We start from the raw sequence: 16,877 nt of genomic DNA on the forward strand, positions 1-16,877 counted from the left end.
CGCCAGCCGCCCCGCCGTAGCCGTTCTTTCCGGTGAATCGGGCAGGGCCGCCTCGGTTCACACCCCACGCTTCCTCTCTCAGTGGGATGTCCATATTGCCCACCGTGCTCAAGCTGCTCGCCTGCTTACACAGCCAGCCCACGCGTCAGCCACGTGGTTGCTCGCGGAGTCTGATCCCATCCTCGTCGCCAATGTAACACCTCAGGCCCAGGGCAGGGGTTCGCAGGCTGAAGCCTAACAGCAGAGCGTGCGTGCGTGCGTGTGTGTGTGTGTGTGTGTGTGTCTGCCTGCCTGTCTGTCTGTCTATCTGTCTATCTTGAGGTCTGTCTGTCTGTCTTGAGGCCTGTCTGTCTGTCTTGAGGTCTGTCTGTCTATCTTGAGGTCTGTCTGTCTTGAGGCCTGTCTGTCTGTCTTGAGGCCTGTCTGTCTGTCTTGAGGCCTGTCTGTCTGTCTTGAGGCCTGTCTGTCTGTTTTGAGGCCTGTCTGTCTGTCTTGAGGCCTGTCACGGTGTTTGGGGAGTGCCCAGCAGGGTGGGTGTTTACTCCTGCTGTAGGTGTAGACTTCCATGCAGTGGGCGTGGCTTGTAGTCTGGTGGTTATAGAATTGCTTGTCTTTTCTTTGGAGTGAGAAGCTGAAATGTGAATTGTAAACGTTTATCTTTTTTCGCGTGTTCACTCTCCCCTCCGCCCTCCGTTTTCTCCATTCATTAGTGATATTTGGCTCCTTTAATTGAGCGCATGCGCGGTGTGCCCCGTTCTCTGACGCTGTCCGTTGTGCTGACGGTTCGCTCCCGTTGTGCGCATGCGTAGCACTTGCTGCCTCGCCAATGAATATATTGAGCGCCTCCCTGTTTCTAAGGCTGCCAGGTGGCACTCGACGCATGCGCATTTCTTCCGTTGAGTGATGACTCCTTGCTTCCGCGGAACCGGGCAACGCATGCGCCGTCGCCCCCTGGTTCTGTCCCTGGTCCTGAACTGGTTTCACGCATGCGCCGTTGCCCCCTGGCTCTGTCCCTGGTCCTGATTCGGTTTCACGCAGGCGCAGTCGCCCCTGACTCTGGCTCGCGCCCAGGTGTGCAGCCCCCGCGGTGCGCGTGCGCACTGCATCCCTGGCGCCTTTCCACCGGTGCTGAGGCTGCTGTCCCTCCGTCCTCCCCGGGCTCTCCCCCTCTCCAGCCCCGGCCGGGGATGCCCCGCTGAGGAGGATGCCGCGGCTCCGGGGAGCGCTGGTGCTCTGCTGCTCCCTCCTGCTGCTGCGCTGCTGCCCCGGGGGCAGTGCCCGGGATCACGGTAAGGGGGCACTGCTGGGCTTCAGCGAGTGCACGAGCCCGGGGCAACTGGAAAGGGGGCAAGAGAAAGGGTGGCACTAGGGCAGAATAAAATGCAAAATGTAAAGGGGGCATGGTAAGTGGGCGGGGCCGGGGCACTGTGCAAGAGGTAAAGGTGACGGGGAAAGGTTTTCATCTATTTCATTTCGTTCTACCATAAGGTGGGGTCAGAGGTCATTGAATTCTACCAAAAGGTATGGTCAGAGGTCATTGCATTCACCCTCTCTTCACCTCCTGACACACTGCCCAAGGTTTGCTTGAGATTGTGCCCCCCATACCTGTAGTTAGCACTAGGGACTGGCCAGAGACTGACTCCGCACCCTACAACCCTCCCACCCCCAAGATACCTCCCCCATGAACTAACAGCCTAGAACATAACCAGAAACCTATTAAAGGGGTTGGGGGGAGGGGGTGTCTGGGGCCCACAAACTTCCCGGAACCACCAAGGGTCTCCCGCCTTTGCCGCCCAGGGAGGGCCGGGTCAGAGTGAACCACCAAAGGGCGCTCGTCGTACACCAGCACTTCCTTCTCAGAGGGTGCTAGACTCCCAGAGCGCCCTTAAAGTGCCACTTACCCTCTCCAAAGAGAACCACGACCCCCCGAAGACTTTCCCAGTGTACTCCGTGTCTCCCCTCTGGATGGGGGCAAACTACAATGAACTGACCTAATTACTACCCCTCCTTCAGTGCACAGCGGCTGATGCCCCCGAGGACTCATCTCCCCTGACATGTAGTGTATTATACAGATGCTGATATACGTTTGGACTCCTGTCCCTTGATACTTTCGTGTTGCGCAGAAGCTGATGCCCTGGGGATTCATCTCCATTGATGTGCGCTGCGCCCATGCCGATCTTCCTTGGAATTCATCTCTCTTAAGATGTGTTGTTCATATGCTGATGTCTTCGAAGATTAATCTCTAGTGATATCTATTGTGCTAAGCATATGCCGATGTCGACAGGGATTCATCTCCCTTGCTATCTCTGTGCTGTGAAGATGCTGGTGTGCTCTGGGATTCATCTCCCTTGCTATCTCGGTGCTGTGAAGATGCTGGTGTGCTCTGGGATTCATCTCCCTTGCTATTCGGGGCTGTGAAGATGCTGGTGTGCTCTGGGATTCATCTCCCTTGCTATGCCTGTGTTGTGCAGATGCTGGTGTGCTCTGGGATTCATCTTCCTTGCTATCTGTCCTGTGCAGATGGTGGTGTCCTCTGGGATTCATTTCCCTTGCTATCCATGTGCTGTGCAGATGCTGGTGTGCTCTGGGATTCATCTCTCTTGCTATCTCGGTGCTGTGAAGATGCTGGTGTGCTCTGGGATTCATCTCCCTTGCTATTCGGGGCTGTGAAGATGCTGGTGTGCTCTGGGATTCATCTCCCTTGCTATGCCTGTGTTGTGCAGATGCTGGTGTGCTCTGGGATTCATCTTCCTTGCTATCTGTGCTGTGCAGATGGTGGTGTCCTCTGGGATTCATCTCCCTTGCTATCCATGTGCTGTGCAGATGCTGGTGTGCTCTGGGATTCATCTCTCTTGCTATCTCGGTGCTGTGCAGATGCTGGTGTCCTCTGGGATTCATCTCCCTTGCTATCTCGGTGCTGTGCAGATGCTGGTGTCCTCTGGGATTCATCTCCCTTGCTATCTCGGTGCTGTGCAGATGCTGGTGTGCTCTGGGATTCATCTCCCTTGCTATCTCGGTGCTGTGCAGATGCTGGTGTCCTCTGGGATTCATCTCCCTTGCTATCTCTGCTGTGCAGATGCTGGTGTCCTCTGGGATTCATCTCCCTTGCTATCTCGGTGCTGTGCAGATGCTGGTGTGCTCTGGGATTCATCTCCCTTGCTATCCATGTGCTGTGCAGATGCTGGTGTGCTCTGGGATTCATCTCTCTTGCTATCTCGGTGCTGTGCAGATGCTGGTGTCCTCTGGGATTCATCTCCCTTGCTATCTCGGTGCTGTGCAGATGCCGGTGTGCTCTGGGATTCATCTCCCTTGCTATCTCTGCTGTGCAGATGCTGGTGTGCTCTGGGATTCATCTCCCTTGCTATCTCTGCTGTGCAGATGCTGGTGTCCTCTGGGATTCATCTCCCTTGCTATCTCAGTGCTGTGCAGATGCTGGTGTCCGCTGGGATTCATCTTCTTTGCTATCTCGGTTGCTGTGCAGATGCTGGTGTCCTCGGATTCATCTCCCTTGCTATCTCGGTGCTGTGCAGATGCTGGTGTCCTCTGGGATTCATCTCCCTTGCTATCTCGGTGCTGTGCAGATGCTGGTGTGCTCTGGGATTCATCTCCCTTGCTATCTGTGTGCTGTGCAGATGCTGGTGTGCTCTGGGATTCATCTCCCTTGCTAGTTTATCTCCCTTGTTATCTCTGTGCTGTGCAGATGCTGGTGTGCTCTGGGATTCATCTCCCTTGCTATCTCTGCTGTGCAGATGCTGGTGTGCTCTGGGATTCATCTCCCTTGCTATCTCTGCTGTGCAGATGCCGGTGTGCTCTGGGATTCATCTCCCTTGCTATCTCTGCTGTGCAGATGCTGGTGTGCTCTGGGATTCATCTCCCTTGCTATCTCTGCTGTGCAGATGCTGGTGTGCTCTGGGATTCATCTCCCTTGCTATCTCTGCTGTGCAGATGCTGGTGTGCTCTGGGATTCATCTCCCTTGCTATCTCTGCTGTGCAGATGCTGGTGTGCTCTGGGATTCATCTCCCTTGCTATCTCTGCTGTGCAGATGCTGGTGTGCTCTGGGATTCATCTCCCTTGCTATCTCTGCTGTGCAGATGCTGGTGTGCTCTGGGATTCATCTCCCTTGCTATCTCTGCTGTGCAGATGCTGGTGTGCTCTGGGATTCATCTCCCTTGCTATCTCTGCTGTGCAGATGCTGGTGTGCTCTGGGATTCATCTCCCTTGCTATCTCTGCTGTGCAGATGCTGGTGTGCTCTGGGATTCATCTCCCTTGCTATCTCTGCTGTGCAGATGCTGGTGTGCTCTGGGATTCATCTCCCTTGCTATATCTGCTGTGCAGATGCTGGTGTGCTCTGGGATTCATCTCCCTTGCTATTTCTGCTGTGCAGATGCTGGTGTGCTCTGGGATTCACCTTCCTGGTGGTGTGCGGACACTGACTGCTTTTCGGATTCACCTCCCTTGATAACTCTTGTATTGCACATATGCTAATCTGTCTGATCTCAGGCGATCTGATTGGTGGGGAATCGATCACTCTTGTAATGTTGTCATATTGGAACATGTTCAGATCCTGCAGAGAGAGGGAACTCGTCTACAAGAGCCCCTCGGATCCCAAAGCTGCGTTCGTCTTCTCATTGGAAGGTGTGGTTGATTGTTATAAAGTGGACTCGGGTTTGGTTTAGTCTGGTTGGTGAAACGGGCATTTAATAGCTTTGATTCTCTGAACACTGATATCGACTGAAGCCGGTAATAACTTCTCAGAGGACTGAGGGCGGCACTCGGTGAAGTAATTCACCTGAGCGGTGACTTGTGCATCAGTGAGCAGTGTCTGTTGTGCTTCAGTGAGCAGTGACTCTTGTGCATCAGTGAGCAGTGTCTGTTGTGCTTCAGTGAGCAGTGACTCTTGTGCATCAGTGAGCAGTGACTCTTGTGCATCAGTGAGCAGTGACTCTTGTGCATCAGTGAGCAGTGTCTGTTGTGCTTCAGTGAGCAGTGACTCTTGTGCATCAGTGAGCAGTGACTCTTGTGCATCAGTGAGCAGTGTCTGTTGTGCTTCAGTGAGCAGTGACTCTTGTGCATCAGTGAGCAGTGACTCTTGTGCATCAGTGAGCAGTGTCTGTTGTGCTTCAGTGAGCAGTGACTCTTGTGCATCAGTGAGCAGTGTCTATTGTGCTTCAGTGAGCAGTGACTCTTGTGCATCAGTGAGCAGTGACTCTTGTGCATCAGTGAGCAGTGACTCTTGTGCATCAGTGAGCAGTGACTCTTGTGCATCAGTGAGCAGTGACTCTTGTGCATCAGTGAGCAGTGTTTGTTGTGCATCAGTGTGGCACTGGTGATGCACGGGTCACGGGCACCGGGTGTTGTGCTTCAGTGAGCAGTGACTGTTGTGCATCAGTGTGGCACCGGTGTGGCACTGGTGATTCATAGATCATTGGGCACTTGGTGTTGTGCATCAGCGAGCAGTGACTGTTGTGCATCAGTGTGGCACTGTTGATGCACGGGCACCGGGTGTTGTGCATCAGTGTGGCACTGGTGATGTACAGATCACGGGCACCGGGTGTTGTGCATCAGCGAGCAGTGACTGTTGTGCATCAGTGTGGCACTGGTTATGCACGGGTCACAGGCACCGGGTGTTGTGCATCAGCGAGCAGTGACTGTTGTGCATCAGTGTGGCACTGGTGATGCACGGGTCACGGACACCGGGTGTTGTGCATCAGTGTGGCACTGGTGATGTACAGATCACGGGCACCTAGTGTTGTGCATCAGTGAGCAGTGACTGTTGTGCATCAGTGTGGCACAGGTGATGCACGGGTCACGGGCACCGGGTGTTGTGCTTCAGTGAGCAGTGACTGTTGTGCATCAGTGTGGCACCGGTGTGGCACTGGTGATTCATAGATCATTGGGCACTTGGTGTTGTGCATCAGCGAGCAGTGACTGTTGTGCATCAGTGTGGCACAGGTGATGAACGGACACCGGGTGTTGTGCATCAGTGTGGCACTGGTGATGTACAGATCACGGGCACCTAGTGTTGTGCATCAGTGAGCAGTGACTGTTGTGCGTCAGTGTGGCACTGGTGATGCACGGGTCACGGGCACCGGGTGTTGTGCATCAGTGAGCAGTGACTGTTGTGCGTCAGTGTGGCACTGGTGATGCACGGGTCACGGGCACCGGGTGTTGTGCATCAGTGAGCAGTGACTGTTGTGCATCAGTGTGGCACTGGTGATGCACGGGTCATGGGCACTGGGTGTTGTGCTTCAGTGTGGCACTGGTGATGTACAGATCACGGGCACCGGGTGTTGTGCATCAGCGAGCAGTGACTGTTGTGCATCAGTGTGGCACAGGTGATGCACGGGTCACGGGCACCGGGTGTTGTGCATCAGTGAGCAGTGACTGTTGTGCGTCAGTGTGGCACTGGTGATGCACGGGTCACGGGCACCGGGTGTTGTGCATCAGTGAGCAGTGACTGTTGTGCATCAGTGTGGCACTGGTGATGCACGGGTCATGGGCACTGGGTGTTGTGCTTCAGTGTGGCACTGGTGATGTACAGATCACGGGCACCGGGTGTTGTGCATCAGCGAGCAGTGACTGTTGTGCATCAGTGTGGCACAGGTGATGCACGGACACCGGGTGTTGTGCATCAGTGTGGCACTGGTGATGTACAGATCATGGGCACCTGGTGTTGTGCATCAGTGTGCAGTGACTGTTGTGCATCAGTGTGGCACTAGTGATGCACGGGTCACGGGCACCGGGTGTTGTGCATCAGTGTGGCACTGGTGATGCACGGGCACCGGGTGTTGTGCATCAGTGTGGCACTGGTGATGTACAGATCACGGGCACCGGGTGTTGTGCATCAGTGAGCAGTGACTGTTGTGCATCAGTGTGGCACTGGTGATGCACGGGTCACGGGCACCGGGTGTTGTGCATCAGTGAGCAGTGACTGTTGTGCATCAGTGTGGCACTGGTGATGCGCGGGTCACGAACACCGGGTGTTGTGCATCTGTGTGGCACTGGTTATGCACGGGTCACAGGCACCGGGTGTTGTGCATCAGTGAGCAGTGACTGTTGTGCATCAGTGTGGCACTGGTGATGCACGGGTCACGGGCACTTGGTGTTGTGCATCAGTGAGCAGTGACTGTTGTGCATCAGTGTGGCACTGGTGATGCGCGGGTCACGAACACCGGGTGTTGTGCATCTGTGTGGCACTGGTTATGCACGGGTCACAGGCACCGGGTGTTGTGCATCAGTGAGCAGTGACTGTTGTGCATCAGTGTGGCACTGGTGATGCACGGGTCACAGGCACCAGGTGTTGTGCATCAGTGTGGCACTGGTGATGCATGGGCACCGGGTGTTGTGCATCAGTGAGCAGTGACTGTTGTGCATCAGTGTGGCACTCGTGATGCCCGGGTCACGGGCACCGGGTGTTGTGCATCTGTGTGGCACTGGTGATGTACAGATCACGGGCACCGGGTGTTGTGCATCAGTGAGCAGTGACTGTTGTGCATCAGTGTGGCATTGGTAATGCACGGGTCACGGGCACCGGGTGTTGTGCATCTGTGTGGCACTGGTGATGTACAGATCACGGGCACCGGGTGTTGTGCATCAGCGAGTAGTGATTGTTGTGCATCAGTGTGGCACTGGTGATGTACAGATCACGAGCACCGGGTGTTGTGCGTCAGTGTGGCACTGGTGATGCACGGGCACCGGGTGTTGTGCGTCAGTGTGGCACTGGTGATGCACGGGCACCGGGTGTTGTGCATCAGTGAGCAGTGACTGTTGTGCATCATTGTGGCACTGGTGACGCACGGGCACCGGGTGTTGTGCATCAGTGTGGCACTGGTGATGTACAGATCACGGGCACCGGGTGTGTGCTTCAGTGTGGCACTAGTGATGTACAGATCACGGGCACCGGGTGTGTGCTTCAGTGTGGCACTGGTGATGCACAGATCATGGGCACCGGGTGTTGTGCGTCAGTGTGGCACTGGTGATGCACGGGCACCGGGTGTTGTGCATCAGTGTGGCACTGGTGATGTACAGATCACGGGCACCGGGTGTGTGCTTAAGTGTGGCACTGGTGATGCACGGGTCACGGGCACCGGGTGTTGTGCATCAGTGTGGCACTGGTGATGTACAGATCACGGGCACTTGGTGTTGTGCATCAGCGAGCAGTGACTGTTGTGCATCAGTGTGGCACTGGTGATGCACGGGTCACGGGCACCGGGTGTTGTGCATCAGTGTGGCACTGGTGATGTACAGATCACGGGCACCGGGTGTTGTGCGTCAGTGTGGCACTGGTGATGCACGGGCACCGGGTGTTGTGCATCAGTGAGCAGTGACTGTTGTGCATCATTGTGGCACTGGTGACGCACGGGCACCGGGTGTTGTGCATCAGTGTGGCACTGGTGATGTACAGATCACGGGCACCGGGTGTGTGCTTCAGTGTGGCACTAGTGATGTACAGATCACGGGCACCGGGTGTGTGCTTCAGTGTGGCACTGGTGATGCACAGATCACGGGCACCGGGTGTTGTGCGTCAGTGTGGCACTGGTGATGTACAGATCACGGGCACCGGGTGTTGTGCGTCAGTGTGGCACTGGTGATGCACGGGTCACGGGCACCGGGTGTGTGCTTCAGTGTGGCACTGGTGATGCACGGGTCACGGGCACCGGGTGTTGTGCGTCAGTGTGGCACTGGTGATGTACAGATCACGGGCACCGGGTGTTGTGCGTCAGTGTGGCACTGGTGATGTACAGATCACGGGCACCGGGTGTGTGCTTCGGTGTGGCACTGGTGATGCACGGGTCACGGGCACCGGGTGTGTGCTTCAGTGTGGCACTGGTGATGCACGGGTCACGGGCACCGGGCGTTGTGCTTCAGTGTGGCACTGGTGATGCACGGGTCACGGGCACCGGGTGTTGTGCATCAGTGAGTATTGACTGTTGTGCTTCAGTGTGGCACTGGTGATGCACGGTTTACGGCCACCGGGCGTTGTGCATCAGTGTGGCACTGGTGATGTACAGATCACGGGCACCGGGTGTGTGCTTCGGTGTGGCACTGGTGATGCACGGGTCACGGGCACCGGGCTGTGTATATTGGAATTGAATCGGGCGAAGTGCAGCAGAGAACACGTCAGTCTGACAGACGTCCGTGATGTTCCAGTCCGGGTTTTATCCTTGTTTTTTTTTTGTTTTTTTTGTTTTTTTTGAAACCGTTTATTGCATTTTGAAAAAGTTACAGGTATGGGCCTACAACCACCCGGCCGGCCGCTAGAGTGACAAAAGCATATGACATACATACAGTAAGAGTCTCTTGGCGGTGCAGATTGGTAAAGCAGGAGACATCAATAGCGCAGGCCGCATAACTCCAAGCCCACAATACGGTTTCCTTTTATCAAAACAGAACAACACAAAAAACCACACCCGCAAGGCAACCCGCAATCCAAAGTGACGGCACGTGCTCCGTAAGTGGGGGATCCCAACCAGCAGCAAAACTCTGAAGAGGGGAATGGGAGTAGATCAGGGACTGGGGAACCACGTGCCCACCGCTGAGGGAGGGGGGTCGGCTAGGGGGACGGAGCTGGCGAGGCAGCCGGTAGCAGTGGCGGCTCACAAATACCCCCGCGGTAGGCGTTCCAGGGGCCCCAGATTTGCACCCACGCCCCAGGCTTACCCGTCTCCACATACACCACCTTTTCACGAAACATACACCAATCCATATGTTCTTTCCAGGCCAACACCGCCGGGGGCCTCTGGGATCCCCACAATTGAGCAATGTCACGCTTAGCTATCATGTATCCCAGAGTCACCCACCGCGTCTGCGGGACCGAATAGTCATTTGGTTCCCACACATTCAGCAAGCATCTCCTCGCTTCCGGCAACAGCGCGACACGCGTAACCACACGCAGAACCTCATGCACACCACGCCAGAATCGCTCCACCTTTGGGCACTCCCACAGTATATGCATGAAAGTTGCCAAAGCACCACAGCCACGCTTACACAATCCGTCACCAGCAAAGCCCATACGTAGAAGCCTTGGCCCCGTCACGTAAACCCGGTGAAGGATCTTAAGCTGGACGAAGCGAAGGCGAGCCGGGATGGCCACCTCCTTCGGAGAGGCCACCGCGGAAATCCAATCCTCGTCGTCCAGTTCCAGCCCGTCGGCAACCCAGGCCTCGCGGAGACTAGCCAGCAGGCACGATCTGTCGTTGATCAGTTTTTTATATATAAGGGAGATTGTGCTGTCTGGGACATGGCCATCCAGCACTCTGTCCTCCAGGGGGGAAGACTCCGGAATGGACGCGACATCCGGAAAGACGGAGCCCAGCGCGTGGCGGACTTGTAGGTACCGAAAGTACTCACTGCCTTGCAGCTGAAACTCCGTCTGCAGCGTCTCAAAAGTTTTGAATCCCCCCCTCGTCCAGAGATCTCCCACCGTGCTGATTCCGATCGTGTCCCACTTCTCGAAGCCCTTCGATGTCCACAGGGAGCCCAACCTCTCAGACGCATATAGCGGTGACGCCCGGGTCAAACGGTCCTTCCACCCCATAGCTGCATTAGCCGCGTGCCAGACACGCACCATGACACGCGTCGGTCCCGTCAGACGGGAGTCGGGCGCGCCAGAGTAGAGCGCTCGATTGTAATCGCCACCGGGCAGGAGCATCTTGTCCATTTCAAATGCCGGGTTCAAGGCGGGCCCGTAAAGGCCATGATTAATTGCAGCTAGTTGGGAGGCCCAGTAATACCGTTTAATGTCCGGGAGGGCGACCCCCCCATCGTACCACGGGAGCGTCAATTTAGCCAGAGCAATGCGCGGCCTCCCGTCCCAGAACAGGCGCCGCTGGAGGCTCTCCACCTCACGGAAGTAGCGCGCCGGAACCAAGTCCATAGTGTTCTGGAGGGCGTACAGAAAGCGCGGCAAGGACATCATCTTAAACAAGGCCGCTCGGCCAAGCGGCGAAAGCGGAAGACGCGGCCAACGCGCAACGTCCTCCTTCAAGCGCTGGAGGGGGGGTAGCAAGTTCCGCTCATAGCGGGCCTCCGGGTCTAGAGTAATATATATACCCAGGTACCGGAACCCCTGGGAGGCAATCTGGATCGGGCAGTCCCGTGGTAGGGCCGGAGCCTCCCCGGAAAGCACATATACGCAGGATTTCGCCCAGTTGATGACGAGGCCTGAGTTACGACCGAAGGAGCGCAAAACATCAACCAGGACAATCAGCGATTTACGCGGGGAGGCGAGATACAAAAGGATATCATCGGCGTAGAGGGACACGCGGTCCTCATGCTCGGGGGTCCAGCGGAGACCACGGATAGAAGGGTGCCACCGTAGCCACTCCGCCAAGGGCTCCAAGGCCAGTGCAAACAGGAGCGGCGACAAGGGGCAACCCTGACGCGTGCCCCGCCCCAGCGCGAATGGGGCCGAGACTCGCCCATTCACCACCACCTGCGCCAATGGGCCCGAATACAACAATTTGACCCAGCTAATGAATCCCGGTCCAAATCCAAATTTCGCCAGCATCGCCCAGATGTATGGCCATTCAAGCGTGTCAAACGCCATGGTGGCGTCTAAGGACGCCAAGATGGCCGGCTCCCGCACAAACGGGACACACGCGAGCACCCCGTGCAAGCGTCGCAGATTAAGAGCCGTGTTGCGGTGGGGTATAAAGCCAGATTGGTCTTGGTGGACCAAATCGCCCACCACGCCGACCAACCGGTTGGCCAACACCTTGGCGAGGATTTTGGGCTCCGCGTTCAAGAGCGAGATCGGCCTATAGGATGTGACCCGCTCACGGGGTCTCCCCTCCTTGTGGATCACCACGATTGTGGCCAGACGCTGGTCCGGCGGGAGGGAACCCTGCGAGTGGGCCGCCAGGAACATCGCGCGCAGGTGGGGCGCTAGTACATCCGGGCGTAGCTTGTAAAGCTCGATGGGGATACCATTGGGGCCCATGGCCTTGCCGGATGCAACCGAGCGAATAGCCAGGCCAATTTCGTCCGAGGTGGGAGGAGCGTCCAGCAAATCCCTGTCCTCCACCGTAAGGGAGGGCAGCGCGATGTCCCGAAGCAGGGCATGGGAATCTTCCTCCGAGCAGGGGGAAACCGGGGAGTACACCTCGCGGAAGTAATCCGCGAAGCAGGAGACAATGGCTTCCGGCTCGGTGACACACGCACCATCCATCCTCTCAATCAAAGGAACCACACGACTCGCTCTCTCCCTCTTATCCAACCACGCAATCAATTTGCCAGCCTTATCACCCACATCATACAATCGCCCCTGCTGCTCTCTACTGAGGCCCCTGGCCGCCTCCGTGACGAGGGCCCTATAGGCCGCCTGCTTGAGGTGTAGAACATGCAGCTTGGCATCCGTTACCCCGCTCCCCAGGTCACCTTCCAGTTCCGCAATCTCGGCCTCCACCCGGGTCACTTCCTCCCGCTCGCGCCTCCGGGCATGGGAGATAAAGGAGAGGGCCTCCCCTCTGAGAACTACCTTAAAAGCCTCCCACAGGGAGATGGCCGAAGGGACAGACCCCACATTCTCGTCAAAATATCGCTGTAAGGATTTGATCAAGTCGGCACGAATGGTGGGGTCGCGCAAATACCATGCATTGATTGGAGCCACCCTGCCCTCCCCCCTCGGGAAGACATCGAAATGTAACAGCAATGGGGAGTGATCTGAAATACCCCGCGCCAGATGGCACACCTCCCCCACCCTCCCAGCATAGGCCGCCGGGACAAGGATGTAATCAAGCCGCGAGAGGCTACCATGGGCACCCGAGTGGAAGGTGTATTGCAGCTGTGCGGGATGCTTTAGTCGCCAGCAATCCACCAGGCCCAGTGTGTCTAAAAGGCCGGACAGCCACGCCTGTGCCCGGGGGAGGTCCCTAGGGGGATGACGATCCATAGACCCAGAAGCTACCGCATTAAAGTCCCCCCCAACCACCAGCAGGCCACCCGGAAGGTCCAGGAGGAGGCGCCCCAGGTCCGCAAATGTAGTGGCTTGTAACCCAGGCGGGACGTACACTGATATAAAAATAAACACTCTACCCTCCATTCTACCCACCAGGACAGTGTAGCGTCCCCTCTCATCATGGCGCACCTCATCAATCTCCAACGGGAGCGAGTTCTTGATCATGATACCCACCCCCCGCGAGCCCGAAGTGAAGCCCGAATGGGCCACCAAACGATAGCCCCGCCGATTCATAGCATGAAAGGAGTTACCTATAAGGTGTGTCTCCTGCAGGAAGACAACATCTGGTGAAATACGTTTCAAGAACTGCAGGACCACACCACGCTTAATCCTATCCCCCAGGCCGTTAACATTCCATGACAACACAGTCAAATCCCTACCCCCCATCGTACGTAGAAACAATCAGTCGTCCCCCACAGAGCATCTTGAGAGCAACAATACAGTAGCGGGTTTGCCTTGCGGTGCAAACAAACAACACACCTCCCCCACCCCCCCATCCCAACAGAACTCCCCCCTCCCTGCACCCCTGCATGAGCCCAGACAGCCCCCCCAAAGTGCAGTGTGCCTGTCGCCCCATAGATGAAAACTAACTAGTCCCCCAGAGGAGGAGGGAAGCCCCCAACAGACCCCGAACGACCTCCATAGGAGGGGAACATATACGATCAATAAATGGTAAAGGAATGTTGTCCAGAGCAAGGCCTATTATTCACCCCTCAATTCTGATCCGGCGGGCCCTCCCCGCTGACCGCACCCCCCCCACCCCCTCGGCCCCGATCTCCAGGCAGAGTGTCCAACCAGTCCCCAGCCGCCTCGGGCCGGTCAAAGAAGTGCGTGCGACCATCCACCTCCACCCTCAGCTTAGCTGGAAAAAGCATTGAGTACTTAAGGTTCAGGTCCCGTAAGCGACGTTTAACACCGAGAAAACTCAGTCTCTGCTTTTGGACCGCCGGAGTAAAGTCTGGGTAGAAATGCACATCCATGTTATCAAGCTTGACCGGTCCCTGTTGCCTGGAGGTCTGCAGGATAGCGTCTCTGTCCCGAAAGTTAAAAATCCGGGCAATGAGAGGCCGTGGCGGGGCACCGGCCTTAGGTCTGCCCCCAGGGACCCGGCGAGCACGTTCCACCGCAAAAAGCTTACTCAGCCCCCGGGGCTGGAGATGGGTAAGGATCAAGTCTTCCACAAAAAGATCTGCCGCCTCCGCCTCTCGTCCCTCCGGCACCCCCACAATACGAACATTATTCCTCCGGGCCCGACCCTCGGAATCCTCCAGTCGCCGGTCCATCAGGGCGCTCGCCTGGCCGAGCCGGCGCACCTCCTTCTGGAGGGCCACCACATCCGTCGTGAGGCTCGTTGTGGTGTGGGCCAGGGAATCGACCCGGTCGTTCGTTTTGGACAAGTCAGCCCTCACGAGGCTCACATCCACAAGGACCGAGTCTATTTTTTGCGCTAGGGTGTCGAAGCGCTGGTCCACCGAGGCCTTCATCTCTGCGATGGCGCCCATGACGTCCCGGAGGGTCAGATCCACCGGCTGAGCAGATGCCTCCGTCGGGCCCGCCGGGGATGTGCGCGATGTCTCAGGAGATCCCTTCTGGAGAGTGTAGCGGTCCATACTGTTGGATTGGTGCGCCGGGCCACGGCGGGTCGTCTTCACCTTCGTCCGGTCGCCATCTTGTTTGGTGGACATGCTTGCCCTCCCACCGTCGTGCCAATCTCCTCGAACGGGCCGATAAACCCGTTCACGGGTTCCGGGGGGGGGAGGGCGACCACTGGACCGCAGGACGACCCACAGCCGGCGGGTCAGCCGGGCACCTGGACAAGGCCACACCACCGCACCCCGCTCCGCAACCCTACCTCGCTTGAAGGCAAGGAGGGCGCAAAAGCGAAAGTGAAAGCGCGGGGTACGCGAGTCGCCCAGCCTTGCCCGCCGCTGTTGTTCACTTTGTCCCCGGATCGCCCCACTACTCCAATCCGGGGGGCCGGCGCGGAGAAGGCCGCAACCTTCGATCGGTGCTCCCACCGGTGTCCGGGGTCCGATTCGAACCCGAAAAACGGGTGGCGCCTCAGCTCGGGTTCACCGACACAGTCCCCTCAACAAGGACAGGATATCGCCAGGATTAATTCAGGAGGTCGCGGAGGTCCTCGGGAGCCTCGCACCTACGCGGCCATCTTGGTTGCGCGCTAGGCTCCTCCTCCCGGTTTTATCCTTGTTAATCTGCTCAGTAATGAATGTGGGTCTGTCAGTGCCAGAAAGCAGAACAAACCGAGGGCTGCATGAGTGTCCGATGTATGTATGTCTGGTGGTACGGGATATTTCCATAGTGCGACCCCAGCCAAAAGTGGGCAGATCGGGGTACAGGGCGTCAGACCCGGAAGAACCTCACACCAGTTTGGAAAACAACCCGGACATTTATAGCCACTCTTGGAAGCGGTTGGAAGCCTGTATGAGTGTGGCAAGCAGCTATTTGAACATCATTTCCATCTTTAAACTGATCTGCAGTGCACAGGTACACAGGCAGCAGAAACAGGCCCACAAACCGACACACACAAGCACCTGCGGGGCTTGCAAAGTGACACACACCAGGAATGTGGCCAAGAGGATTCACGCGCTCAGATTTGCACCCCGATGCTTTTAATTATAAAGTTGAACATGTCCATTCCAGACGGCAACATACTGTTGTCTGAAACGCCAGAATCCGCCGGAGGTTCTGCACATACTGTAGGCCTCGGCTGACGCTGCAAAGCACGTGGGGGGATAAATCCTCTTTAATGTGATCAGAATTTGACTTGATGAGAATTTAAACTGAACCCCGCTAAAGTCATGAATGCGCTCCTCATCTGCCAGGGGTAATGAAGGGATAGTTAGCCTTCCCGACGTGCACCTACCTGCATCCGGGCTGGGCAGGAGACACGGCGGGCGAGTGTCTGCATCCGGGCGCGGGTGAGTGTCTGCATCCGTGCTGGGCAGGAGACACGGCGGGCGAGTGTCTGCATCTGGGCTCGGGCGAGTGTCTGCATCCGGGCTGGGCGAGTGTCTGCATCCGGGCTCGGGCGAGTGTCTGCATCCGGCCTGGGCAGGAGACACGGCGAGCGAGTGTCTGCATCCGGGCTCGGGCGAGTGTCTGCATCAGGGCGCGGGCGAGTGTCTGCATCCGGGCTGGGCAGGAGACATGGCGGGCGAGTGTCTGCATCCGGGCGCGGGTGAGTGTCTGCATCCTGGCTGGGCAGGAGACACGGCGGGCGAGTGTCTGCATCCGGGCTCGTGCGAGTGTCTGCATCTGGGCTCGTGCGAGTGTCTGCATCCGTGCTGGGCAGGAGACACAGCGGGCGAGTGTCTGCATCCGGGCTGGACAGGAGACACGGCGGCTGAGTTTCTGCATCCGGGCTGGTCAGGAGACATGGCGGGCGAGTGTCTGCATCCGGGCGCGGGCGAGTGTCTGCATCCTGGCTGGGCAGGAGACACGGCGGGCGAGTGTCTGCATCCGGGCTCCGGCGAGTGTCTGCATCCGGGCTCGTGCGAGTGTCTGCATCTGGGCTCGTGCGAGTGTCTGCATCCGGGCTGGGCAGGAGACACAGCGGGCGAGTGTCTGCATCCGGGCTGGGCAGTAGACATGGCGGGCGAGTGTCTGCATCCGGGCGAGTGTCTGCATCCGGGCTGGGCAGGAGACACGGCGGGCGAGTGTCTGCATCCAGGCTGGGCAGGAGACACGGCGGGCGAGTGTCTGCATCCGGGCTCGGGCGCTTGTCTGCGTCTGGGCTGGGCAGGGGACACGGCGGGCGAGTGTCTGCATCCGGGCTTGGGCAGAAGACACGGCAGGTGAGTGTCTGCATCCGGGCTCGGCCGCTTGTCTGCGTCTGGGCTGGGCATGGGACACGGCGGGCGAGTGTCTGTATCCGGGCTCCGGCGAGTGTCTGCATC

At 57.5% G+C, this 16,877-nt stretch overlaps 1 protein-coding gene across 5 annotated transcripts in view; it reads left to right on the top strand.

The window, feature by feature from the left end:
* Positions 1–1,017: 1,017 nt before the first annotated feature.
* PTPRN (protein tyrosine phosphatase receptor type N) overlaps positions 1,018–16,877 on the top strand; it is a 472,242-nt gene continuing 456,382 nt past the window's right edge. For 3 of the 5 annotated variants that reach the window (XM_085650114.1, XM_085650115.1, XM_085650118.1), the window contains exon 1: positions 1,019–1,289. In XM_085650114.1, the coding sequence (XP_085506240.1) occupies positions 1,205–1,289 (85 nt within the window). In that variant the 5' untranslated portion in view covers positions 1,019–1,204. Of the gene's footprint in view, positions 1,290–16,877 lie in introns of all 5 variants that reach the window. The other 2 variants (XM_085650116.1, XM_085650117.1) reach the window with 2 other exon arrangements.

This window comes from Triturus cristatus, chromosome 3_2, assembly GCF_964204655.1.
Source record: "Triturus cristatus chromosome 3_2, aTriCri1.1, whole genome shotgun sequence".
In the NCBI taxonomy this organism is placed as follows: Eukaryota; Metazoa; Chordata; class Amphibia; order Caudata; family Salamandridae; genus Triturus; species Triturus cristatus.